The sequence below is a fragment of the Chrysochloris asiatica genome, unplaced genomic scaffold, assembly GCF_000296735.1.
Source record: "Chrysochloris asiatica unplaced genomic scaffold, ChrAsi1.0 scaffold00034, whole genome shotgun sequence".
Taxonomy (NCBI): Eukaryota; Metazoa; Chordata; class Mammalia; order Afrosoricida; family Chrysochloridae; genus Chrysochloris; species Chrysochloris asiatica.
Window position 1 is genome coordinate 8,496,532 of NW_006408552.1, and position 27,812 is coordinate 8,524,343.

General features: G+C 41.8%; 1 protein-coding gene across 1 annotated transcript in view; it reads left to right on the forward strand.

The window, feature by feature from the left end:
• The window catches only part of AUTS2 (autism susceptibility candidate 2), a gene marked incomplete at its 5' end in the record, with an annotated part of 1,396,921 nt that overhangs the window by 605,139 nt on the left and 763,970 nt on the right, over positions 1-27,812 (forward strand). Inside the window, 2 exons of the mRNA XM_006859845.1 lie at positions 6,295-6,396; positions 22,080-22,115. Of these exons, the coding sequence (XP_006859907.1) occupies positions 6,295-6,396; positions 22,080-22,115 (138 nt within the window). The remainder of the gene's footprint in view (positions 1-6,294; positions 6,397-22,079; positions 22,116-27,812) is intronic.

Genomic DNA, 27,812 nt, shown 5'->3' on the forward strand with positions numbered 1-27,812 from the left:
TCACATGCATATGAGGTTATTGAAAACACCATGGCTTAGGTCAGGCGCACCTTAGTCTTCAAGATGACATCTTTGCTTTTCAACACTTTAAAAAGGTATTGTGCACCCTACCCAGAGAATCAGTGAGGCCTGAGATGGAGGCAGAGATGATGTTGTGGAGAGATGGAGCAGCAGGGGACTTTAGACACAGTGAGGGAGATAGGCTGTGTGCTGACGACCAAGGGGCAGGGTTGTAGGGTATACCCTTTGGTTGGTTGATAATGCATGGAGGGGATTGTACCCATGGCAATGAAACTATATATGATAGGATGAATGTAAAACTAATGTTCTCCCATGTAAATCACAAGAAAACATTAACGAAAAAAAAGGTCTTGTGCAGCAGATTTGCCTAATGCAATGTGTCATTTGATTTCTTGACTGCTGCTTCCATGAGTGTTGGTAGTTGATCCAAGAAGAATGAAGTCCTTGACAACTTCAATCTTTTCTCCGTTAATAAGAATGTTGTTTATTGGCCCAGTGGTGAGGATTTTTGTTTTCTTTACATTGAGATGTAATCCATACCGAAGGCTGTAGTCTTTGATCTTCATCAGTAAGTATTCTTCACTTTCAGCAAGCAAAGTTAAGTTACAAATAGTTGATTTCTTCATATGCATTCATTTGTGTCTTTATCTGTATCTGTCCATCCATCCGTCTATTCATCCCAACACAAATGATATGCCTTTGCTTTTTTTAAAGACATACTTTTCTTGATGCTTTTGTTTGCTTGCTGTTTCCCTGTTTTCTCTCCATTTCATATTGCTTTTAATTTGAATCCTTTTAAAGCAAGCATTTTTCATATTTCAATTTTACTAGTGGTTGTAGTTGTTGCTTGGTGCCTTACAGTCTGTTCTGACTTTAGCAACTGTGTAAACAGAGTGAAGTCGTGCCCCGTCCAGAACCATCCTCACAAATTTTGTTGTATTGGCGCCCATTTTTGTCGCCAGTGTGTCAGTGCTTGTTGAGGGTGCACCTCTTTTACCAGTTGGGTCCTTCTCCAGGAACTAGTTTCTCCTGATAACAGGATAAACACAATGCGCACAAGACAGTCGCACTCCCCTTGCCTCTGTGGAACTTGCAACTTTGTGTATTCATTCTGCTGGCAGTCCATTGTGTATTGAATATTCTTTGAATTCTTTTTTCACTCTTCCTTAATAATTGTCCAGTTTTCACACATAGGAGACAATGAAATCTACCAAGTCTTGGGTCAGGCACACCTTAGTCCTCAAAATAACAACTCTGTTTTTTAATGGTAATGAAGTCTGTAGGTGTGGATAAAATTTAACTGAGAAATGGACACGTTGAGGTTATAGACACATTTTTAAAACATTGTCCGGAAAGTAATTTCAGTCCGTACAGGAAAAGTCTGCAGTCTGAAATGGGATATATGAGGAGGTCTTCAGAAAATTCCTGGAAAAATGGGATGAAAAAAGACTAGAAGTTTTCTGCGTACCGTTTGAAGCCCCCGTTTAGGCTGCTTTGAGAAACCCGGACTTTGGAAGGAGATGGTTTGGGCCTTCACCCTTGCACTGCGGTATTCACAGCACTGCTCTTAAGTGGCAGCAATGCTCCACAGAAGCCATCCTTGTGTACCTTTGGGTGCAAGTGTTAATGACACCAGCTGGGCATCTAGTACCTTGTTGCCACCCGCTAAACTCAAGGTGAGAAGGGAATGGTCATTGCCTGGTGCCTGCATGCTGCGCCAGGTGTGTACAGAATCGCTCACCTTCTCTCAGCAGGGCACCGGCACTTAGTTATGTGCTCTTCAGCATGAGGAAGGACACCAGGCGTTATTATTTTCCTGATCAGCCATCAAGTCAATCCTGTTGCAGGCTGCTCTCTTGTTGCAGCAGTGCCTATCAGAAAGAACTCAACTCAGAAAACTTAGAGAGCAAAGTTTATTACCAGACTGTCAGCTCAAACCCAAATCACTCTGACCCAGAAGTGAGGAGGGGAACAGGGTTTTAAACAAGAAACACAGAGAGGTTAGAACACACAGACTTGTCTTGTCAGCTGGGGTGGTAAATTCTCACAGACCCTTACCCGGTAAGTGGGAGTAAACCCACCATTAAACCCTTATCTTGGTTGTATGGATGGGCTAAGTTTTATCCTGTTTGTTCAGGTGTCCTTGGATCATTCTGGCCTTCAAGGCTTTTCTGTAAGAAGTTTATTTATGATTTTTCCATAGGATGAGGTGGGAGGGAAAGGGGGGAGCAGGGTGAACTATGCTATAATATTTCAAATGGCAATTGTGGGCTGTTAGTTATACTGTAACACTGTTAAGAAGGTCACAGTTTCAGGGTTTGGAGAATGCGTTGTTGACAGTTAAATCTAAGGAAAAGTATACTGGCTGCTTACGTTTTATAAAATAATGAGTCTTGGGAGAGTTACTGCCACTCATACACAGATACCAATTCCCTTTCATTTGATCTCTTCTATTCTAATTCTGATACCTAAATTGTGTGACATTATTCTCGAATTTCAGAGTTGGTTATAGTTGTTTTAAGAGAAATGCTGTGTTTTGTTATCTAATGGATGATTGTGAGAGATCCCATTGTATCAGTTGTAGCAAAAGCTTTCTTATAACAGAAATAAAGCACAAATCAATGCAAAAAAACCAATTTTTTTTTTTTTAGGTCTTTAAATGTTTAAGCCAGCACCTGGCCTCTAGCTTGTAGGTAATAGCTGGGAATTTCAGGTGAAAGGATTACAACTTCTGAGTTACTTCTGCTATCCCAAATGCTCCATTGGCTAAGTCTGCAAAGGCCAGTTTGAAAATGTATTCATGGGATTAGGAATGAATACTTCTTTGCCTGAAATCTTGTGGTTTAGCTTTAGTGCTTACTGTAGTCAGTCCATTTCTTTGAAATATTGAGCTGTCTGACAGCTTAAAATCCTAAGTTTCCTTTAAACTTGAGCCTGGCTTTGGAAGAGAAAGGGATAACGTGGGGCGGATTTTATGTAAGGCTCTCTGAAGAGCATTTGCTGAAATGCTTTTGCTGGCAGAGCCTGGGCAAGGCTAGCAAGCTGCCTCTTCCCATCCCTTCGTGGGCATTGCTTTCACTGTGTACCCTTCGCCTAGATCAACATTTAGTCGGATAGCTTGCGTCAGGGACACTGGGTCTTCTGTTGGGCCGTTTGAAATCATCATTCCCCTTCCCAAAAGAAGCATAGAAAAGGCTTCATTGGTTTTGCTAAGGCACTTGGGTATTAGAGAAGCCTTGACGTGTTTATACCTTTCAGTCCCAGCTAGAGGCGTAGTTCCCAGCTACATTGGGAACTGCGTTTTTATAAACATCTCTTGATCAAATGTCACTTAGCCAGATTCCTGTCTTTGTGAATGCAGCCAGGTACCACAAAGAAATGAAAACCATATTAGACGGGGAACACTAATATATATACTGCAGAATCATCATTTCCATATTAGACCTGGAAATGGAAAAGGCCATTCAGATTTAAAATATCAAGAGAACAGTAAGCAATAAAGCCATTTGATTCTAGATCCTTGGCCGAATTCTGAGCAAAGCATTCACTCTATTTATTTCTCCAGTTATAAATGGACAGTAGCTTGGCTGCCCTTGACTTAAAGGACCAGTGGGGTAAGACTTATAATATTGCTTTTGTATTAGAACACCCATTTCACAGACAGATTTTATTGTTAATACGTTGTTGTTGTTAAATGCCATCGAGTTGGTTCCGACTCATAGCAAGGCTGTATGTGGTTTCTGAGGAGCAGTATGGTGGTGGTGGTGGTGGTGGTGGTGGTGATTATGTGCCGTGAAGTTGTTCCTGACTCGTAGCGAGGCTGTATATGGTTTCTGAGGAGCAGTATGGTGGTGGTGGTGTGCTGTGGAGTTGGTTCTGACTCATAGCAACCCTGTACAGGGTTCTTGAGGCTGTAAATCTTTATGGTGGCAGCAGAAAGCCTCATCTTTCTCCCGCGGAACAGCTGATAGTTTCAAACTGCTGACCTTAAGGTTCGCAGCCCGATTCATAACCACTACCCTAGAGGAGCAGTATAACTATGTCTAAATGTCTGACAATAGGCCTCTTTAGACTTGAAAATGTATCATAATTTTTGTCATAAGTATATATTGATGAACAGAGTCCTGGTGTAGCATGGTGTAGGATAAGCAGGGGACCACAATGTCAGTTTGAGCCACAAAGACAGCGGTTCAAATTCACCAGCCACTCCTTGGAAACCCAACACAGGGTCACTCACTATGAGTCGGAGATGACTTGACTACACTTAACAACATATTGGTGGGCGATAATATGCTTGCTAAACTTTGAAAATGTATTTAACAATTTTTATGTACAATAAATGAGTTCTACAGAGTTCTCAGTAGAAGAGATGAGATCTTTTTTTTTTTTAATCAGCTTTAAAAAATTCTTGAGCTCAGAAATTCAGAGGAGGTTAGGGGAGCCCTGAAGACAGGAAAGGTAGGGCAGGACAGACCTAATATGTTAGAAAATGAGAGGAGGTGATGTTCATTTTAGATTAAATCCCCCTTTATTATAAGTAGAGAGTGAAAACTTGAAGAGAATGACAATATTCTGAACTTTTATTCCATAGTAATAATAAAAGGCTCATGTAGAGCTTGCATGTGAATTAACCTAGAATTAGCAGGTTTAGCATCAACTTAACAGAACACTAAGTACTTAGAGGCTCAGGAGAATACAAAGTAAAATTAGCATCCATTTTCTGGTCTCCATTAGAGAAGACTTCCTGGAGAAAGAGATTCTAGAAGAAACCACTAAAAGTGGATTTGCAGAGAGTCCAAAGAGAATGCTCTATTGTGGAGTGTCAGGGGGCATGGCTGATGGTATGGTTGGAAGTGGGGTTCTGAAAAGTAGGTCTTCATGACTCATCGAGGGTCCCAGGAAGCCCCTCCACTCTCACTGTTCTTTGACTTGATTTAAATCATCTCCCCTCTTCGCTCCACAGCCATTTAAAACCTGGCTGACTATAGTTTTGATCTCTCTCACCTCTTCTGATCTCTGAATTTCCCTCCTGCTCAGAAAACTGGGGCTTGTCTTCAGTTGTGACTTTTCCGTGTTCTGATCTGTGCACCCGTCTCTAATGTGTCTTCCAATGTCCTCCTGAAAGGAGTTCTTGTCACAGAAAATGCCTTCTGATCTTTTCCTGGCCTGTAGCTCTCCGTGCCTTCGCTTTCTGCCCCACCCCCATGGGGAGTGATTTCTTCCCTCATCCTCTCAGCCATATGTGGTCAGTGGGCTTTGAAAATCCAAGGCTTCAGAAATCTCTTCATCTCTGAATGTCATTGACTTTTCTTTTGGTTTCCATTTAGCAATACTCCTTTGTGTCATTGGTTCTTTGTGAGTGACACTGTCTTCCTCTTGCTGGGTCTAGAACTCCATGAAGGGCCTATGTCTTAGAACCTTCTGCTTCTCAGTGGAGGTTCTGCAGTGTGATTGCAGATGGTAACATAGAGTCACGGTCCACATGTGTGTGACGCATTGTCTCATATAGACTGATGGCTCTCAATTCTGTGTGCTTGTTCATTTTCTGTGAAAAACCTGAGCTGGGCAGACATGTTGGAAATCACTAGCATGTGAGCGAAATCAGATCAGAGACTTTTCTTGTTTAGGATTTTATCTTCAGCATTTAGTTAACCAGCACAAATTAGACACTTAATGTATATCTGTTGAATGAGTGAATAATTTACTTAAGCCCCGTGTCTTCATCTGCTACTTTAATATATCTGACAGGAGACCCTCCGGAATGTCGTCTCAAAACACATCATAAAAGTTTCTCCATTGGTTGAAAGACAATATCGCAACAACTCAGAACTTTCTCTCAGGAGAAAGAACCTTTTTGTTTAGCTGTTTCTTTTCTCAGTAGAGGAGCAGAAGACACCAAACATAAGAGCTGACTTGGTGTCATCTGGTTTTACTTTATTTAATGCTTATGGTTTTTTATTGAAAACAAAACAATGAAATTAAAGGAAAAATTCCCTGATGACATTACAGTCCAGGAGCTAGGGGCCTTGATTAGACTTTCTGATGTCACCTTGAGGTTCATGCTGTTCCCTACATTGACAGTATGTTTTGCTTGACACTGCCCTCGGTGTGTCTGTCTACCCTGCCTCACCCTGTTCAGACATAGAGAAGAATGCACATGATCAGGACCCAAAGTCTTCTGCCTTTTCCTTATGTCTAGGAACATCAGGTACTAAGAAGCAGTTGTGTGAGGAACCTACTGACTTGTCTTTCTTATTTCTTTTTTCCCTTTAGCTCAAGCCAGGGCAGAACAGCTGCAGAGACAGTGACAGCGAGAGTGTCAGCGGAGAATCCAAGGGCTTCCACCGGAGCAGCTCCCAGGAGAGGCTCAGCGATGTAAGTTCAAAAAGAAAAACCTGAAAACCACCCACCCATGTTCAGCTCTGGTCAAGTCAACATTCCCAACACCCCACCCCTTTAGATCTCTCTGCGCATCAGAGCATTGCAGCGCTCCCTTCCTTGTGGACAGTTGTTGGAGCCTTGCATTATTTATTGTGCCCTTCTCCTTTCCAGCTTGACCTCACATGCATTGTAACCATAAGGTTGTTGTTGTTGTTATGTGCCATGGAGTCGGTTCCGACTCATAGCAACCCTGTACAGGGTTTCTTAGGCTATAAATCTTTATGGGAGCAAAAATCCTCATCTTTCTCCTGCGGAACAGTTGGTAATTTTGAACTGTTGACCATGAGATTAGCAGCCCGATTGGTAACAACTACACTACCAGAGCTCCTTGTAATCATAAAGTGGGTGGGATTATTAGTCACCTCAGGACACAAGATTACAAACAACAGTGCTGAAACTTGTTCTGTCTGTGTGAGAAATGAAGGGAGACCTGAGGTTGTGCTATCATGGGAAGATGACATCATTCAGCTGTGGATGTCGTGGACTTTCTTCCCCGTGAAAGAGTGAATAGTCGCTTTCTGTCATTTTATGAAGATTTGAAGGCATAACTAACCAACAGCTTCCTTAGTGAGAGAAAGATGGAATTTCCTGACTAATTATTCCCAAAACATTGTGAAACACCCCACCATGCCTACTCAAGGGTTATTTCAAGCCTCTAGAACTCACTCAGATCCTTTTCAAGCCTCCTCCCATCAACAGGGCAGATTTCCCTTTTCTACTACCAGAACCTCCCGGGCCCCCTTTGGACCCACTTGGGCTTGTCCAGACCCTTCTGTGTCATATGTCAGGATTCTTGATCCATCTTTGCTCCTGAGAGCAACAGTTGTTATTAAAGGGATCAAGTAGAGAGACGCTTTTGGTACTGTTGCCAACAAAGCCACATGCATGTTGCTACTGATAAAGTACAGTGAACGAGAAACAATAGTTGAGAGACTTTGCTGGTCAAGTAGAAGTTAGAGAACCATTCCTGTCTTCCCATCTGGATATGAGTATGGTACAATAATGAGTTACCATAGTCCTGGTGAGGTACCAGACGAGAAGCAATGGGTGGGCATCAAGGTTGGTTTGAACTGCATAGTCAGCACTTAAAACTCACCAGTCTTGCTTGGAAACTGTATACAGGGTTGCTATGAGATGTAACCAATGCCACAGCACAGAACCACCACCACCACTTCTAATATACTATTTAAGGAGCACTGTAGGATAAGCAGCAGCCTGTTAACCACAAAGTTCGAGGTTCAAACCCACCAGCTTCTGTGCAGGAGAAAGATGAGGCTGTGTGCTCCTGTAAAGATTTACAGACTCAGACACCCACACAGGACTATGAGTGGGAATCAACTTAATGGTAGTAGATTTGGTTTGGGTATACACTATTTGGAATTGCTGGGTATACACTATTTGGAAAAGTGGTTATCACTCTTGGTTGCTAACCAAAAGGTTGGTGGTTCTAGTCTACCTTGAGGTGCCTTGCAAGAAAGGCTGGATGTCTTCCAAAAAACTCAGCCAATGACAACTCCAGGGAGCAATTTTACTCTGAGAAGCATGGAGTCACCATGCCTTGGGCCGCACTAGATGGCAACTGATTTAACATACAGTTTAATAAACAGGACAGCTCATGAGTATAATGTATAAGCACATTTTTTGTGGAAGTATATGCACCGAACTTTTTTTACTGAAATGTGTCCACAAGCATAAAAGCGTGGAGACCACTGTGGCCTGTTGAGTCGTTCCCTACTAATAGTCCAGTATCCAGCTCTCCATCACCCAAGGGGAGCAACCAGGAGACAGGAGACTTGGCCACCTCCCTGCTGCCTTCAGGATAGTTTGTGAGGTATACACTGAAACTTGTTGTATGGGTTATTAAACTCTTACATGAATTAAATAGAATAAACAAAGTATATTTTTTTCTGTAGCTTTCTTAATATCTTAACTGAACTTAGATCATTATCTTCCCTTCTTAGTGGAATATTATCAATTATACATTGTGACTCAGTTTTTTGCTTTAAATATGAAGAAGGTGTGTGTAAAAGTATGTTTGTGTGTTCACTTATTGTATTCGTTTTCTCATGAACTGAAATTCAGGAATCATTAAACGATAGCACATTTTCTTAGTTAAGTTGTTAAAGAGCATTTTAATGTTTAAATGTTCTTCTGAGATGTTACGCTTTTAATACAAGAACTCGTTGACCTTTGCTGTTGTTGTAAGGTGCCACCAAGTCGGTACCAACTCATAGCGAGCCTATGTGTAGCGGAACGAAACACTGTCCAATCGTGGGCCAACCTCACCATAGTTGCCACACTTGAGTCCATTGAAGCTGCCACTTGGCTTATCCATCTCTCTGGGGATCTTCCTCTTTTTCTCTGACCCTTCGCCTTACCAAACATGATATCCTTCTCCAGCGAATGGTCCCTGATGACGGGAAGCAGCCATCAAGAAATCAAACAACGTATTGCATTAGGCAAATCTGCTGCACAATGCCTTTTTAAAGTGTTGAAGAGCAAAGATGTCAGCTTGAGGACTAAGGTGTGCCTGACCCAAGTCATGGTATCTTCAGTAACCTCATATGCATGTGAAAGCTGGACAGTGAATAAGGAAGACTGTAGAAGAATTGATGCTTTTGAGTTATGGTGTTGGAGCAGAATATTGAAAGTGTCAGGGGCTGCCAAAAGAACCAACAGATGTGTGTTGGAAGATGTGCAGCCAGAGTGCTTGTTTACCTTAGCTATATGAAAATTACCATGGGGTTAGTTCATCAGTTTTTCATGATTAAGTGGAGAAATGATAGCCGTATCAGATCAGAAGACAAGAGTATCATTTTGTATTGTTGTGAAATCTTTTAGACTGTTCTCTCTGAACTTGCTTTCCGGTACATCAAATGAAATTGCCATTTAGTTAGACTTCCAGACATTTGGTAAGGTTTTTTTTCTACGCTTGACTTTCAAAAGCCCATGTCACTTATTTCTTTCACATATGTTGGTCTCAGGTTCCAGAGTGTTGACCAAGGCTCTATGACAATCTCAAATTTACTGAGATGAAAGCGTTTGACAAGTCAAGCCAGGAAAGAATTCTTTGAAACACCAGAGTGACACTTACTTACCATCACAATATTTTAAAGAATAAAGATATAGCCCCCATTTTCTTTGAAAGGAACTTGGTAATTGATGATTTTAAGTGACTTTCAGACAGTGATGTGATTGTGTCAAAGATCACTATTGATTTTCCCTTTTTCAGACATGAGGATGCTTCAAAAAGGAATTCTGGAAAATTTGAATGAAACGATAATGCGAATTCCCCATGAAGTTTTGAAGCAACTTCTTAGATCTGTGTGTTTGATATGTGTATACTCTCAACTTCCTTCTTGAACAGATGGTGGTGGATGGGTATCGTCACTTGATATTATCTATTAATTCTATCATGTCATTTTTAGGTCTGTTTCTAATGACTGTTTTTTCTCTTGATTATGGGTCATATTTTGTTTGGCTGGTAATTTTATATTGGATGTCAGGAATTATGCATTTAATGTTGTTCTGTGCTGGATATTTTTGGTTCTCATAAATAATCTTGAGCTTTGAACTATACTGCAGTTTAGTTACTTGGAAAGAGCTGGATCTTTTCAAGGTTTGCTTTTAAGCTTTTTTTGATAGGACCAGATCAACCTTTATTGTTAGGTGTTATTGAATCAATTTCAATACCTCAACTTAAAAACAACAAAGACTAAATGAAAAAGCCTCATTACTGGACCAATAAAGCAACATCATAAGTAGAGAAAATGTTGACGTTGTCAAGGATTTCATTTTACTTCGATCTACAATCAGCAACCATGATAGCAGCTGTCAAGAAATCAAACAGCATATTGCATTGAGCAAATCTGCTACAAAAGACCACTTAGAGTTAAAAAGTAAAAATGTCACCTTGAGGACTGCTGTGTGCCCCACCCAAGTCATGGTATTTTTCAGTTACGTCATGTGTATATAAAAGCTGTCCAATGAATAAAGACCAAAGAAAAATCGTTGCCTTTGAGTTATGGTATTGGTAAAGAATATTGACTATGGCATGCACTGCCAAAAGAATGAACAAATCTGTCTCAGAAGAATTCCAGCAGGAATCCCCCTTAGAGAAGCAAGAATTGCAACATGTCATCTCATGTAATTGGGCATATTATTTGTTGTTACTGTTAAATGCTATAGAGTCAGTTCCGATTCATAGAGACCTTGTATAGGATTTCTGAGGAGTGACTGGTGAGCTTGAACCACCAACCGTGCATTTCAAACCTACTTGGCAGTCCAGCAGTTTAACCCACAGCACCCCAGGTGTGTTATTAGGAGGGATCAATTTCTGGAGAAGGACATCATCCTTGGTAAAGTAGAGGGTCAGTGAAAGAGAGGAAGACCCTCAGCAACATGGACTGACACAGTGGTTGAAATAACATGCTCACACATAGCAACAGTTGTGAGTTTGGTGCAAGACTTGATACTGTTTCGTTCTGTTGTACACAGAGTCATTATGAGTTAGAACAGATATCCTCTAACAAGAGATGTCTTTATTGGAGGGCTGTATTTTTTTTTTTTTTTTCAATGCTGAATACTCTTTCCAGTGCCTGATGGATTAATTAAATTTTTCCACACTGGCTGGTGGAATTACAGATTGTTTCCTGCCCTATGTGAGTGTTAGGAATGGTCCTTCCTGTTCCTTTCAACTGCTTGTTACTGTTACCTCGGATAGTTTTCTCATACACAAATGATGGTTAGAACGCACCTGAAGTCTTTCTTGTGCTGTTTCTAGAATTCTCTTTGTGTTCAATTCTCTATTCCTCTGTCCTCGACTCTGACACTTGTAGTTACCTTGGCCTTTCTAATCCATAACTCCATCATCTCAATTCATGGAGGGGAATGGGCTCCCCCTGGATGACGCCGTACATGCCATGGCCTGAAAAGAGTCCTCAGACCATAGTAAGGATCATTGTATTTGCTTCCTTTCTCTCCAAGGTCAGTGCTCGGGCTGCCTATCGTCCTAAACTGTAAAGTCCTTGTTTCATACATTGTCATTGTTTTTTAACAGTTGCTTATGTTAGAAGGACCAGTCAGTCCATTACTAGTCCCTGCTGCGTTTTGTTTTTTTTTTTTCAACTAAGATAAAAATTCCCATTCGTCTTCCACCCACTTTGGTGGTATTTTTAGAAGCTTAGCAGTTGAGTCTTAGTCTCTAGTGACACTAATCAAGATATGACACAATGCCAGCTTTCGTGTTTTATTTTGCTTTGTTTGCAGTTGGACAGGCAAAAAGAGAGAGAGAGGAAAAAAAGAATTTCCCAGAGGAGCTGGTGGATTGACTCATGAGTTCAAGATTAAAAGAACGAACTATTCTTGGCTTTTCCATATTCCATATTCCCAAAACACATTACCAGGAGGGAGTAGCTGGCCACAGCGACTTTCAGCTAGTCCACATCAAGGAGTCTTAGTAACTTGTTTAGATTAGTCACTAAAAAGGACTGAGTGAGTATCTTAATATTCATGATGAGTTCTTCAAGAGGGCAAATACTGCTTCTGATGCGTACAGAGTTTTGTCATCGATAAAAGTGATTAGAACTGAGGGGCTAGACTTACACACTTGAGTAGTAAATCAGTAAACCAAGCCGACATCATTATGACTCGCCAAGCACATTTTACCTGGTGTGGCGCTGTGGGCTAATGCGACAGACTACATACAGAGTCATTTATACTGCAAGGTCAATGGTTCAAGCTCACCAGCTGCTCCTTGGAAACCTTGTACAGGGTCGCTATGGGTTAGAATCAGCTTGATGGCACTTAACAACAACAACAACAACAAGAAGCACATTTTACAGTTTGCTTTTTTTTTTTTATTATCTGTGTGATTGTCAACAAGAAACTAGATATGTCTAAACTTTGGTTTCTTTAGCAGTAAAATCAGGATAATTTCATTTACCTTTGAAAATAATTAGTAGCCCAGGTGGTGCTGTGGGATAAGCAGTGGAGTACTATCAGGTCAGTAGTTCAAACCTACCAGTTGCTCCGTGGAAGAAAGATGACACTTGCTGCTCCCATAGGGAGCTCTGGTAGTGTACTGATTAAGAGTCGGGCTGCTAACCTCAAGGTCAGCAATATCAAAACTACCAGCTGTTCCACGGGAGAAAGATGAGGCTTTCTACTCCCGTCAAGATTTACAGCCTCGGAAACCCCATACAAGGTCACTAAAAATCGGAACTGACTCTGCGGCACACTACCACCGCCTGAGACTTACAGCCTCTGAAACCCTACGGAGGGTTGCTGGGAGTCAGAATTGACACAGTGGCGATGGGTTGGAAGATTGCTCGATAGTATATATTTGGATCATGTAGCATCATGGTTCTTGAAACAATCTCAGTACTGAAAAAGATTTGTCTTTTTTTTTTTCCATCACATGTAGAACTTTTCTTAGGACATTTTCTCAACTTCTCTTATTTTGAATTTCTTCATAACTGTTAAATTGTCAAGACCTGCTTGACAGATTCAACCACAGATTCTTCCATGTAAAGTCCTCATTACCATAGGTCTCTTAACCTTATTTGAAGTCCTTGTGTGTCCCTGCGGGTTAATGACCTGGACTGCAAGGTCAGTTTGAGCTACAAGGTTGTCAGTTCAAGCTCACCAGTCGCTCCTTGGAAACCCTATACAGGGTCGCTGTGAGTCAGAACTGACTCAACAGCACTTAACAACAAGAACTTAACCTTATTTAGTTAGGAGTCCTGATGCGGTGCTGTAGAATTGGCACTGGACTGTTAATGGCAGGGTTGGTGGTTCAAACCAAACAGCAGCTCCTTGGCAACCCTGTACAGGGTTGTTGTGAGTGTCAGAGCCTATTCGACGGCTTTTACCATCAACAACAGCTTCTCCAGTGTCCCTGTCCCAGTGTTAGATCCTCAAAGTCAACCAATCGTTCATTGGTTACGTGTTCAGTTGCGAACTGAAAGGTCACCCTGTGGGGCAGTTCTGTACTGCCCTATGAGTTGGAATCTACTCAAGGGCAATGAGTTTATTCCTTCCAATGCCGTACATACTTTATCGATCTATGTATGCATTTTCATCTGCAGGTTTTATTTCTCAAGAATGGTTTAGGTCCCGAGTCAACAGTTGTCCCCTGCTTGCCAGTACGGCTGCCTCCCTGGCCTCATGTGTTTTGCACAGATGAGTTTGGTAGCTTCTCGGTGATTTCATCTGCCTGCAGCTCTTTCCTTTGTTCTGTGCTTTGCAATGCGGCCAGGCTTGTTTTTCTTCCAGGCAAGGTTTATCATTCATCTTTCTCTGGCTAGATCTTTTGGTGTGGTTCCAGGATGAAGTTCACACACCTGAGGAATGTCCAAGGAGCCCTTCACAGCCACAGATTCATCGTCCTCATCCTTCTCCACTTCCTCATGCTTGCCTCTTAGTCATCTAGAGCCACTGTCTTTTCTTTAGAGCATGCATGCTTTCAAATACACTGACCTCTGCTTTTTCATTTCCTCTGCCAGCGTCAGTATCATTTCCTCTAGCTAGCCCTTCCCAACACTTGTACAGGTATGCACCTTCAGGGTTTGTTTACTCGAGTGGGTGTAGGTTTGTGTCTCTTTCTGGTTTCTCTCTGAGAGAGTTTCTTAACCCAGTTTTAGTAATGAAATGGCAGAAGCCAGACTTTCATGGAACTGGAACATTTCAGAAAATGCTGAGAAGGGATGGAATTCTAGTAAGTCTTTTGCTAACAGCCTCTCCTCTTATTTTGTGGCTGTTCAGTCCAGTTACTACAATGAAGTTGGGATGTCTCACTGCCTCTTTCTGGATCTTACGCTAAATTGCCACAGGCTTTAAGTTTTTATTGATTTGTTTTTCTGTCCCTCGTGTCATCGTTTATCGTCTATCCTGTCTTTCTTTCTTCTTTCCCAGTCTTTATTGAGGTTTTACTCCCTGCTACCTCCCACCAGCTTCCCTTGAAGAAGTAGACAATAAGCTTCTATGTAAGTGTATTTTAAATGGAGCATCCGATTCAAACCTTTGAAGGACTCTTGATAACTTGTTTCTCCTTTTTTTCTTTGCCTTGTTGCCAGTCCTGATGTGGCATGGTGGGCGGAAGCAGTAGACTGCAAGGTTGATTTGAACCCTAAGATCTGCAGTTCAAACTTACCAGCCACTCCTCAAAAACCCTATACAGGGTCACTATGAGTTGGAACCAACTCAACGGCACTTAACAACAACAACGACCTTATATTTATGTGTATTTCCTGAGTGTGTTAGTGTTGTTAGCTGGTCCCAAAAGTGGATCATATACCTTTATGGGTCAGGTATAGTTCTGGGCACTGGAGATCAAATGGTAAACAAGATGAAGTCTCCATTGTACAAGTCTCCATTGTACAAGTTTCCATTGTAGTCGGGGAGGCAATGAGCCTGCGAAGAAACAAATAAGATGATTTCTGATTTAACTATATTCTGCCAAGCAAGCCAAACAGTAGTGAGAGGGGTAGAAGGTTGTGCATTGCTGCTTTGACTTGAGTAGGTGACATTTGAGCTGAAGTCTTAGTAAGGAGTAGCAGGTAACATTCCATCTAGAGAACTAGGAGATAAGCATTCTGGGTAGAAGGAACTAGAAGCACTGAGGACATGAGTCATGAGCTGGTGTGATATTTGAGGGAGAGGAAGAGGTTAGAGTAGAGTGAACAGGTATCTATCTACCTGAAAAAAATATCCTCTAGCCAAGGAGCTCTGGTAGCGTAGTGCTTACAAATTGGGCTGTGAACCTTAAGGCCAGCAGTTCAAAACTACCAGCTGCTCCACAGGAGAAAGACGAGGCATTCCGTTCCCGAAAAGATTTACAGCCTCAGAAACCCTGTACCGGGTCGCTGTGGCTCGGAACCGACTAGACGACACTTAACAACAACAACAAGCCCAAGCTAGAACGCCAGTTGGAGCTCAGTGGGATCAGCACAAGACTGTGAATCACAAGATTGGCAGTTCAAACCCCCTGGCTGCTCCTCAGAAACCCTGTACTGGGTTGCTATGAGTCAGATCTGACTTGATGGCACTTAACAGCAACAGCCCATACTAAGGAAGTTGGGAATTGTTATACGAAGCCCCTGGATGATTATGTAAGGGATTGAGTTATAATATTTGCATTCAAATGGTAACTTTGCCTTTTATGTGAAGAATTGAAAATGAAGTAAGAGTAAGAGTGGAAACTGGGAAATAAGCTGAGGACATCGGCTGGCATCTTGAACTGATCTATCCCAGAGGAATGAGTAATCAAACTGAGAAGTGACCTCACATTTACACTCAGGGTACCTTTTTCAAGTTGATGGCTCCACTTTTCCTTGAATTCCTTCTGTAACTAGAAGCTCAATTATCCATTCAAGTATATCATGTGTCTCTTTGGGCAACGTAGCAATTTTGTCTCCAATGTGTGATTCTTGGAATTGAGATTTCAGGTTCTTGTCCTCATGCTTGTTTTTAAAATACCACCAGAAAAACCCATGAACAAGCGTAGCTCATTTTGTGACACTTATGAGAAACATCCTTGGCCATGTGATTCCCAGCTTAGTCCTTATCTTTTTTACTTCCTTTCCCAAGAGTGAAAAGCATGCCTTGGAAGTGGTTGCACAGGGCTGTCAGACACGATTGGTGATTTGAAAGAATTGTAAAATATTCTATGTAAACGAGCCCCAGGGTCAGAGAGCCCCTCCTCAGCTCCAGGAGAGCGCCCTCCCGCCTTTACTGGGCGCTGAGATGATGTAGCCACTCTGTCTCGGTGTATGATGAATGGAGCGTGTCTATCGTAGATGGATAATCAATTTCCAAATGCCCTGCTGTAGGTAAGCGGTTGAAACAGAAATGTTAACTTCATAAGTTTAATGAGTAGCCTCAATGATAGCTTGGTGGCAGCGATGGAAGGAAAGGCAGGTTGTCGCGGGTGGCGGTGGGGGTCAGAAAGAAGAGAATGAGCATTTAATGAATATCCACTTGCAGACTTGAATGTCAGCAGCAACATTCTCTCTCCTGGAAAATGTCTTTCAACTGTGCATCCCATTACAGTTCCTGTAGCCCATGGAGGCACGGAGATTGAATCAGAGCGTGTTCAGAAGAAAGCTCTCCTTTACAGTATAATGAGATCGAGGTGGGTAATTTGCCGAGATTGCTGGAGCAGTGGTCAAATCTGCAAAGAAAACAGCCAAATGAAAAGACCATGTTAAACAGAAGATGGCTTATAATGAGCCTGGAAACCGCATATCAGAGAGTCAGCTGGCCAGCATCTCTTCCTAGTCCTGTCTTCTTTTGCAAACCCCAGAACTTTTCTGCTCTCCTGTTTTCTCAAGCCCTCTGTGACTCTTCTTCCTACCTACTGCATTAAAACACATGAATAGATTGGCCCTTTCTCCACTTGAAGAAATCAGAGGGAATGAACCCCTTTTCACTCGTCAATAAAAGTATTTGCCTATGCATGGATGTATGGTATTATTTCAAATGTTGTAGAATCCAAGAAGGCTTTCGCTTATTGCTCTTGGTTGTTGTTGTTGTTGTTTTGTTTCAATGTCACTTCTGAGTTTTTCAAGTCTCAGTTTGACTCATCACCTCTTGTGGATTCGATAGTCACTTGTGTTCTACAATTTGGACCGACTTAGCCATAGTTAGAAAAATGGAATCTCCTTCCTTTCTAGAGTTGACTTGGGGTACACCCATAATGTTGTTGACAGTTTGGTCTTCATCCCAGTCATCCCAGTGGAAGAAAGTGTTCTGTCACATGGTTCTGCCAAGCTGGGCATCACCACCTGGTTGCTTTCTGAGGTCTTTACCTCTCACTGCCTGTCTCCTCTGTTTTGACGTAAGAAAGCAGGACCAACCCCCTGGATGCACGTCTGCACTTATTTAAACTAGCTGGGTAACATTTTAAACAGTAACAGTCATTTCTGAACAGTTGATTCACTTTTTAGGGTAATCTGTAGAGTCCTGGTGTGGCACTGGACTGAAAGGTCGGGTTGAAACTTAAAGTCGGTAGTTCAAACTCACCATTTGCTCCTTGGAAACTTTATACAGGGTTGCTTTAAATTGGAAACTTATTCACTGGCACGTAACAGCAACAACAACAATGGTTTGGGGTGTTCGTGTAATTTTTGATTTGGAAAAAAATGCTAAAACTAGCAAATCTTTGCAGCTCTGTTTAGATACTTGTTATGCATAGGGCCGCTGTGAGTTGGAACTGACTTGACGGTACCTAACAAAATTACAACAACATGCTTAGGTACAGACTTAGATTAGGCTCTTTCTGGGCCTGTTATTAACCCTTTTGGACACGAAGCCCTCAGTGCTGTGCTGCGCGCTTCGCCCGATCTCAGAGCTTCTATTCCACGTGCTGTGATGGTGGATGTCCTGTTGGTGGTCAGAGTTAGTGATCCCTGGGTACTTGACCGTAGCCAGAGTAGCGGAGCAGTAAAACTGGACAAGAAGACAGTTCTCCTTCTATCATACTTACTGCTTCTGCTCAAATCCTGCAGCTATGATTGAAGGGCACAGACAGATGACACATTAAAATATGATGGAAAACAAGTTGTTGTTAAGTGCCGTCAAGTCAATTCCAACCCATAGTGACCCTGTATAGGGTTTTCAAGGAGCAACTGGTGAGCTTGAACCACCGACCTTGCAGTACAAACCTACTTTGCAGTCCAGCACACTAACCCACAGTGCCACACTAGGACTCCACAGGAGGGGAGGAAATTTCATTGCTGTGGACATTTGGGGAAATAGAGATTTCTGCCATGTCCAAAAATCACAACTTAATACCCCAAATCTCATCTCCTTTAAAAAGGGGCAAGGTGCAGGGTGGGTACCATGAGTTGGCATAGCTGGAGAACCTGTGATTTCTAAGATTCTGGCAAACATTGAAACATACCGGTGTATCATTAATGTACTTTTGGCATTAGTGTCTGTGTTCCCTCACATGTCTGCCTATGTTAGTGCATGTAGGAGAGGGGGAGAGAGTGGGGGCCTTCGAAGGCAGGATGCTTAAATGCTTTGTTGCATTATGTTAATTCCTCGGCAGTGCAATCAAATTCATGTCGTAATTAAAGCTGTCAGTTGGAAGGCAAGCCAATCGCCACGAAAACACAGCATAACAAATGAAGTGAAATGATTCTGCGTGTAGCTATACAATGCTTCGCCAGGCATGAAATTAAATAAGTAATTTGATGTTGACATCAGCAATTGAAATGATACCCACTGTTCCCTCATTCAGTCAGACCTGCATAAACAATAACCAGAACAAATATGCACAACAAAGCCCTCTTCTCCACCCAGCTCCAGGAGTAATGTACAATATATATGCAAAATGAGTGTCACAGAGCGTCCTGAGGCCCGAAGCATGTCATTTTCTTTGGTAGACAATACGACGATATGTTCATGGGGGTGGGAAGGTGGGCTTGGTGTTGTGCATCTCCTTATGGGATAAAACACATTTGCAGGAAAGGGAGGAAAAAACAATACCCAAATGAAATAAACACATGCTCTGGTCTCTCAGAATAATTGATCCTACAAGGAGCGTACCTCCCCAGGGCTTGCCTCCAGCCTGCTGGAGACCTAGCTTGGCGCTTGCTATCCTCTGCTCCTCTGAGGACTGTGGGTGCTGAGAACAGGTGATTCTGTCATGTGACTAATGGCTGCCAGGGGGAGTCGTCTCCATGGCTACTGTGAATTTCCTTATGGGAACAAGAACACAGCACATTTGAGACAAAAAACCAAGTCCAGTGTCCAAGATCCACATTGACAATGCAGTGCAGGTTTCCTGAGCTTGTCTGAGGCACCAAGGGGAAGAAAGCTTTGCTCTGGGAGCTACATTTCGTAATACCCAAGGGCATGCTCTCCTTGGGTGTTTGTTGTTGTTAGGTGCCATCGAGTTGGTACGGAATCATAGCGACCCTATACACAACAGAACGAAACACTGCTCGATCCTGGGCCAACCTCACAATTGTTTAGGATGTAGTAAATAGCTCCAGATTTCCTTTTGCAAGAAGAATCATATCTGCTGTATTTTGTTGTTGTTGTAAAGTGCCATTGAGCTGGTGCCGATTCATAGCAATCCCATATAGGGTTTCTTAGGAGCAGATGCTGAATTTGAACTGCCAACCTTGAGATTCAAGCTGACCTTGTGGTTCAGTGCTTATCCAAGACTAAATTCATCCACGCCTTTCTTCCTCACCCACCTGCCCCCCTCAGTCCCCCCCATTACAATCCATCCATTCATTCATTCCTTTATTTATACCCTAATTCAACAAATGCTACTAAATGCATCCTGTGCACTCAGCACTTTGCTGAGCTCTGGGAAAGCAATGATGAGTAAGCCTGTGGTTCATAGAGTTGGGGGAGAACATGGTGGTGGATGAGCTAGAAGTATATGGTACAACTGGGCCGTCAAGGTGGAATTTAGGCTGCTTCTTGTTGTTAGCGGTTGTTGAGTTGGACCCCGAACTCCCAAAGCATGGTGCCTTCATGCACGCCAGGACAAAACACTACCTATTTGTGAAACTTAAGGTCAGCAGTTCAAAACTACCAGTTGTTCCACGGGAGAAAGATGCGCTTTCTGCTTCTGTAAAGATTTACAGCTTCGGAAACCTTGTATGGAGTTGCTATCAGTTGGAACTGACTCCACGGCACATAACCATCACCACCACCACCACCTTAATTATTTGTCAGTCAGACCATCGTGGTCCGTACGATTTTCATTGGCTTGTTTTCAATAGTAGATTGCCACATCTTTCTGTTTAGTACATCTTATTCTAGAAGGTCTCCAGAAACATGCCCGGCATCATAATACCAAGCAAGCCTCCACTGACAGATGGGTGGTGGGTGATGGGTGGTGCGTGAGCGTGAGGTGCATCGGCTGAGAATCGAGCCTGGGTCTCCTGCTTCTTGTTGTTAAGCGCCATCAAGTTGGTTCTGACTCATAGTGACCTTGTAAAGGGTTTCCAAGGAGCAGCTGGTGAGCTTGACCCACCAACCTTGCAGTTCAAACCCATTTTACAGTCCAGAGCATTAACCCACAGTGCCACACCAGGACTCCTGCTTAGACTGCAAGAATTCTACCATTGAACCAACCACCAAGTAGCTCATGAAAAGTCACTTAGGTCTGATCCCAAATCCTCAAAATCATCAGGAAAAAGGTCTGCGGACTGAAGACAACTCAGCATTATCTTTCTTTTCATTCTAAGCTTACTAACCAAAATCAAATCCAGTGCCATAGTGTCAGTTCCAACCCATAGCGACCTTGTATAGGGTTTCCAAGACTAAAGTTTTACTAGTAGCAAACAGCCTCATCTTTCTCCTGGGAGCAGCTGGTGGAATTGAACTGCTTACCTTGCAGGCCTCTTTTATTTACAGACCACCACTTGTCTGTCAGTTGGTGAAGGTGTTGCTAGGCAACTGGAAGCTATGCTACCAGTATTTCAAATACCAGCAGGGTCATCCATGCTGGACAGGTTTCAGTGGCGTTTCCAGATTAAGACAGACTAGAAAGAAGGAAGAAGCAGACCACTTCTGAAAAATTCGCCCCTGTAAACCTACAGAATAGCAGCAGAATATTGTCAGCTATCGTGCCTGAAGATGAGCTCCTCGGGTTGGAATTCATTCAAAATATGACTGGGAACAAACCTCCTTAAAGTAGCGTCCACCTTGATATGGATGGAAGAAGCAGTTAGCTGGACCTTCGTTTGCTGATAGCATGAAACAACTGAAAATTAGAAGAAAGAGGATGCTAAAAAAAAGTAAAGAATCTGTAAGGAGAGGGTTTAGAGGAAAGAACAAACAACCATACAAATGTGTAAGTCTAAAGCACAAACTGTGCCTCCCCCCTTTAAGGGGGAGGGGACTTGTTTTGTCAAATTGAGAAGTTGATTCCTTGAAATCCTTTCTAGTGATTGTTGCTTCAACCTGTGTGTCAGAAGCATGTCAGCCCCCATGGGGCTTTCTTGTGACAAAAACATCCACAAAACTGATGCTTTCTATGCTTCCTTTGCATCACACATTCTCTGCGTTGTGGACTACTAATTGTGTTTACAAAATGTCTCATTTTTTTTTTCTTTTTTAAAGCACTGTGTATGTACTAACTGGTGCCCAGAGGGAATCAACTGGCAAGTAGGTCAGACACTGGAAAAGTCATCCAAACCCACTGGGCATTTGATTTTCAAGTCAGTCTGGACCTCTTCCTCTCGCCTGCCCCTTTGCGGCCACATAACTGAGTAGCTGGAGACCAGGGCATTGAATGTCAGCAAGGCAGGGAGGCAGGCTGATGCGTGTCTGTTTAGTCTCAGTGCAGGGCGAAATGCCATCATTAATTCATTACCCAGCTGCCTGTCAAATAAATTGGCAATTACATCCACCGCAGAAGCTTAGAATTCAGTAAATAGCACGTTAGCATCTCTGAGTTGTTGAGAGATGTAAAGGGGAAAATTAAGCAACACAGTGTTTGTATCAGCAGCAGATGACAAGGGGCCGAACACACTGGTGATGTGGTGTAGTGATGAAAAGTCTGCGAAGGGCTGATAATGAGCTGTGTGGATTGGAACGTGTTAAAAACCATTGCTGATTTTCCACTTTGTCTTTATGCTTTATTGCAGAGTCCAGCTCCTTCCAGCTTGGGAACCGGCTACTTCGTAAGTCTATATCAACTTCCATGTGTGTGCCATGCACTGACTATTGATTTACCTCGATAAGGAATGCTCATTAGGCTGGGAAAACATTTAAGGAATCCTCTCTTGGTCCCAAAGAGCAGACTGATACCCAGACTTTAATAAGAATTATTTTTATTTTTAAAAGACTCCATCGCCTGAGCCCTTAGGACCGGAAGTTAGTGTGACAGGTGTGCCTCGATCCCAGGGGGTAGGACTCATGCTCCTTACCAAGCAATGGAACATGGGGTAGCACACCTTGGTGGGTACAGGGAAACCTGATTGGTTTGTACCACCTTTCTTTCATTGCCATTTGTAAGCAAGAAACCATATCCAAGACTGTTGGAAGAACTTACCAAGCGTACAGTTCATCGTCACTTTTGATTTTGATTTTGATTTTGATTTTGATGAGAGGTGGTGTGTTACTGGGATGGGTTTCCCTCATAATCTGGGTAGGGCCTGTAGGTTTTCTCTTGGTGATCATTGGGCTTCTTATTCTAAGAAATACCAGGAGTATTATTTTATTTCTGAACTTTATTCTCTGTCCTTTGGACAAGGTAGGGTGGGTGAAATACCGCAAGGATGATCACATTGTCAAAGTCACAGAAAAAGTGCTATTTAATTTCTTTGATTTGTGGTAAAATGATCCTTTTGGGTTTCAAGAATCTTTTTTAAGATTATATATATATATATATTACATACACATTGTCAGCTCCTTGGCAACCCTGTACAGGGTTTCCGAGGGTGTAAATCCTTACGGGAGTAGAAAGCCTCATCTTTCTCCCGCGGAGCGGCTGGTAGTTTCGAACTGCTGACCTTAAGGTTCGCAGCCCGATTCGTAACCACTACGCTACCAGAGCTCCTTACACATAGGCATATATATATACAACTTAACAAATAAGCATTATTTATGCAGTGTTTATGAACATATCCATGTAGAAGTGTTTGTGGTATTTACCAGAATATCATTTCTGTTCTGAATGATGAGCAGTCATCATCTCATGCCTACCTAACATTTGCTTAGAAAATAAAACACAGTGGAAAATCATTACTGATACAGTTTAGTTATTTTTCACATTCTTCCCTCTGAAGTATGAATTACTCTGGTTGTCTTCTGCCTGCTCATTTTTTGCCTCCATGCACTTACATCAGATGTATTGAAACCAGTGTAACGTCATTGAATAACAAGTCTTCCCAAGCTTCACAGAGTGAGATTTTCCAGATGTTGATTTTTTTTTTTTAATCTTAATTTATGATACAAGGAGGGAAAGGATAAATAAAGCTGATTTGGTATCTGCCTAATACAGTTAGCACACTGTATTCCCTTATCCGTTCTCCTGCTTACTATGGCTGAATATTCATGCATCCAGAAACACAAGGGCTGCAGGCAGAATAACAGAAGCAGTTCCATCTGCCATACCTTCACACCAGGCTGGATGTGGGTTGATATGCTAGAAGTAAGTCTGGAGACTGCCAAGGTCTGTTCTCCAGCCAAAAACTAAATGCCCCCTCTCGCCACCCCCAGCTTTTTTCAGCAGAAATAAGGCCACAGCTCTGTGTTACTTAGCCTTGGATCTTTTCTAAACCAAACATTCTTGGTTTTTTTTTTTGGTGGTGGTTGTTTTGTTTTTAATTGTCAGTGTGGCCATCCTGAAAGAATAAAGTCATCTCTGGGAATATCGAGGATTTCATTGTCCTTTATGTCACTTAACATTTCTCTCTGGTACCATGGTACCAGGAATATGTATTTTTTATGCTCTAATAATACATGCTCATGATAAAAAGAGTCTTTATGCATCCAAAATGAGTTTTTTTCCCCCACTTACATAATGCTAGATGCCTATAAAACTTGTGCCTTGTTTTTGTAAAATTGAGCTTAAAATGACTTTGCTTATGTGAAAAACCTGTACTTTTTATTAGCTTACATGGAGAAGATACAGACCAGATGTATGCTCAGCTCTCAGCTATGACAAAAATGCCTTACTTTAAATGTGTTTCCAATAAGGTGATTAGTATGTTATCAAAGTACAAAATCCATTGTCTTATGTCCCAGTCATCTTCTAAAAACATCTTCTTTTCCTCCAAAAGATCATATATAATACTTAAACTGCAGACTTCCAGCCCAAGGGAGTTTCACACCCTTAAATGGAAATGATACATTCACAGCGTGTTTTCTTAACATTTCTTGCTCTCACGTGTTCTTCGCACTCTGCTTGGGATCTGTAATGTGGTTAATAACTCTTTACCTGTGTCGGGAAAGAAGGCCCAGTGTCAGGTAAGTGGAAGGGTGAGATTTCGACTCCATCTCTAATCCTTTTCATCGCTTTGAAATTCGGACAGAGATATATCTTACCTGCCAAGTCAGTGCACTGCTGATGCAGGTGACCCAAAAGTGAACCTGGGTGAGACAGCAGAAAGCACGCACCTAGTGGGTTTGAACGCCTGGAACTGTTTTCTTTAATAATTCCCGAACTCTGACGTCATTCTGCGACCCGGAATCCTGTTTTGCATAGATTTTATGCCCTTACAGAGATTTTGTTGAACTAAAATGCTGTTCCTTTTGTACACTAATAAATACACACTCGATTGAGTGTGTGTGGGCTGCACACTTACAAACGTATATCTCTTACCCAGGACCAGAATACTTTGCTTTCTTTCAGGTCCTTGTAATTCTTTAGCAGTGGTAAGTTAAAGGGTTTGAAGGAGAAGGCTTTGCTTTTGATCTGGTTGTATTTGTTTATAGCTCTTTGGGTTTGTATTCCAAAGATGTCTGCTGAGGTCTGTCACGTTTCCAATCTATTTCACAGCATTAGAGTTAAGACATGAAAATAGCAGCAGCAAAAAAAAAAAAAAAAAAGGGAAAAAAACCAGTGTTTACATAAGCATATTGCAAAGAATTCTTAAAGTAGACAAAATAGAGAGGGATTGATTGGAACAAACTTTTCACATTTGTGAACACTTTAAACTAATGTGGGTGTTATACACACAGAGAGACACACACACATATATATTCATTACATACTCATGCCCAGTTCACATTGTAAATATAAATGGAAGTTACAGATTCTTTAGAATTGACTTACTATTTTCTTTAGTGAGACCAATAAAAGCTGTTGGAGTTCGTATGCAGAATTTTCTTTTCTTTTAACACGAATGCAGGGAACATGTTTTCTTTTCAATTTAAATGTTTTGGGCTGTATTATCTGCTGATGACTGTATTTGGAGTTCTGCTATGCATATTGTATCATTAAGAATCTAGAAGTAGATTGAGCTAAAGTCAAAACCTGTTTCTGTCAGGCTGGTTGTGTGATCTTAAATAGGTTATTTATTATTGTTGTGAAGTGCCATCGAGTCGGTTTCGACCCATAGTGACCTTGTATAGGGTTTCCAAGGAGCAGCTGGTAAGCTTGAACTGCCAACCTTGCAGCCCAAATGATTTTGCGGTCTAGCGCATTAACCCACAGCGCCACACCAGGACTCCCAAATAGGTTATTTAGCGGCTCCAAATTTCTTTCCTCATCCATGAAGCTGTCAGTTTACATTGAGATGAAATATTGAACACACATACATAGTACTCAGGAATTGCAAATCACACACGTTGTTATCATTACTCACACTCTAATCTCTTAATATTTGATGGTGAATGGAATATACTTGATCTCATTAAATGGCTCTTTAGTGTTATGATGATACAGGATTACCACCAGAAATAAATGTTACCAAAGTAGGTTGTATAATTGGCACGTATAGGATCGAATTGTTTTATTTTCGCGTTGCAATCATTTCATAGTGCTCTCAGGAACCTGTGGTTTTATGATTTGTCAGTCCTAAGTATAAAACAAATATGGTGTCTATCCTCTCTGACCTTCCATAATCATGTTGATGTTGGAATGAACCAGTCTGTGAGCTGTCCCCATATTATAATGGATCCCTTTCATTTGTCTATGTAAGTTGTTTTTTTTTTTTTTTGCTTTTTATCTCCATGAGATTAAGAAGCACTTACAGCCTGTAAGGATTGCCAGGTTGAGCTGGGAGGCTGGGGAAGACCTGTCCAATACATCAGATTGTCTGAGCTTGTGGCACTTAGTTGCTGCTTGCTGACATCAGGAGGAAAAGTCACTGCCCAGGCATTGGAGTGACAAAACCAGGGAAAAGCTCTCATAAAGGTCAGTGCTCTGTAGTGTCACCACAGGTCAAGTCTGGACACAATTCCATGTGCCAGGAGTTTGGGCTTGCTGTTGGGGTGGCTTCCATTGCAGGCTGAACTTGAGCCCTGGTAGAAAGGTACAGAAGCGTTGCCGTACGCGGGCCACCTTCCTGCCTGCTTTTCTGGAATCTTCCGCCTTTTGCTAGATTTGGAACTAAGTGGGTTATGCTCATAGAGCTTGGATCTTGGCTTTTGTAAACTCCAGTGATTTTTAATTGTTTTCTTCCCCCTCAAGTGTCCTCAACTAGTAATTTCCAGTTTTCACAATTGGATCACATGTAGTTATAGACCTGTTTAGAAGTTATCAAGGCAACTTCCCACTTCTATGTAGAGATCAAAATGAGTACATGATACAATAAAGAGGAATTGTGTCGTACAATAAGTTCTTCAAATGTGATTTATATAATTACTGGTTTCCTGTGCAGTTGAATTATTTAAGATGTTGTGAGGATCATGGTGGTAACAGGCAGCATGTAGAAAATGTTGACGTCCGGCCTTCCATTTAGATTTATAAAGGTCCAGTATGGGAAAATTTATTTGCCTTTTTCTAAATTTTGAACTACAGATTCTTGAACTATCTCCTTTCTTTTTTTCTCTGTAATTGGTGTAATTCCCCAAACTGAACTGTTTGTGGTCTTTTGTTTAACTGTGGTGGTGTTGCTTCTTTTCTTAATCTCTGAGAGAGTTTTACTGTTAGTTGAGAGGAATGAGTCTCTTTCAAAAGACTGGGATTCTTTGGGTTTATTTTTAAGCACAATAGGTTATCCGTAACACTGAGCTTTTCTTTAAATAGCTACCTCTGACTTTATGCATTTAACGAGTATCAAACATCTTTTCTGTTGGACATTTTTTCTAGGGGAAGGTTGTAGATGTGAACAATTAGAGCCCTTCAAAGAGCTTAGAGCCCACCTTCCAGCCATCCTTTGTGATAGTTTTAACTATTTCTGACCCCTTTTGTTTAAAAGGATTCACGTTACCCAGAGAACCTAACACGGTTTATGTTTCTGTGGGTGCGATGCATTACCCTGACCTTCATCGCAACCCCAAAAGCTGAAGATGGCAACTCCTCACCCGCTGGTCCTTCTTGGTGACGGTGGTTGGGGATTCTTCAATTCAGGTATTTATTCACAAATGTCGCGTATTTATACCTCAGGTAAAGCAGCATCATATTTTAAACACATCTCCTAAGTAGGACTCTTTTTTTTCAAAGTTTTCATTGTGAATTGAGTGATAGTTTACATGGGAGAACTTTGGGTTTACACTCATTGTTTCATTGCAGTGATTCCAGTCTCCTCCATGCGTCATCATGCAAAAGTATTTGCTTCCATTCCCTGTCTTTTATTTTCTTGCGGGGTGGGCGGCACAAATAAACTCTCTAATTTCAAAGGCTTTAGACTGAAAATAGAATTGTATTCTCCATTTCCACTGCTCATCTTTTCTGTCCTATTTTGTTATCACAAAATATTCTAGCTTGA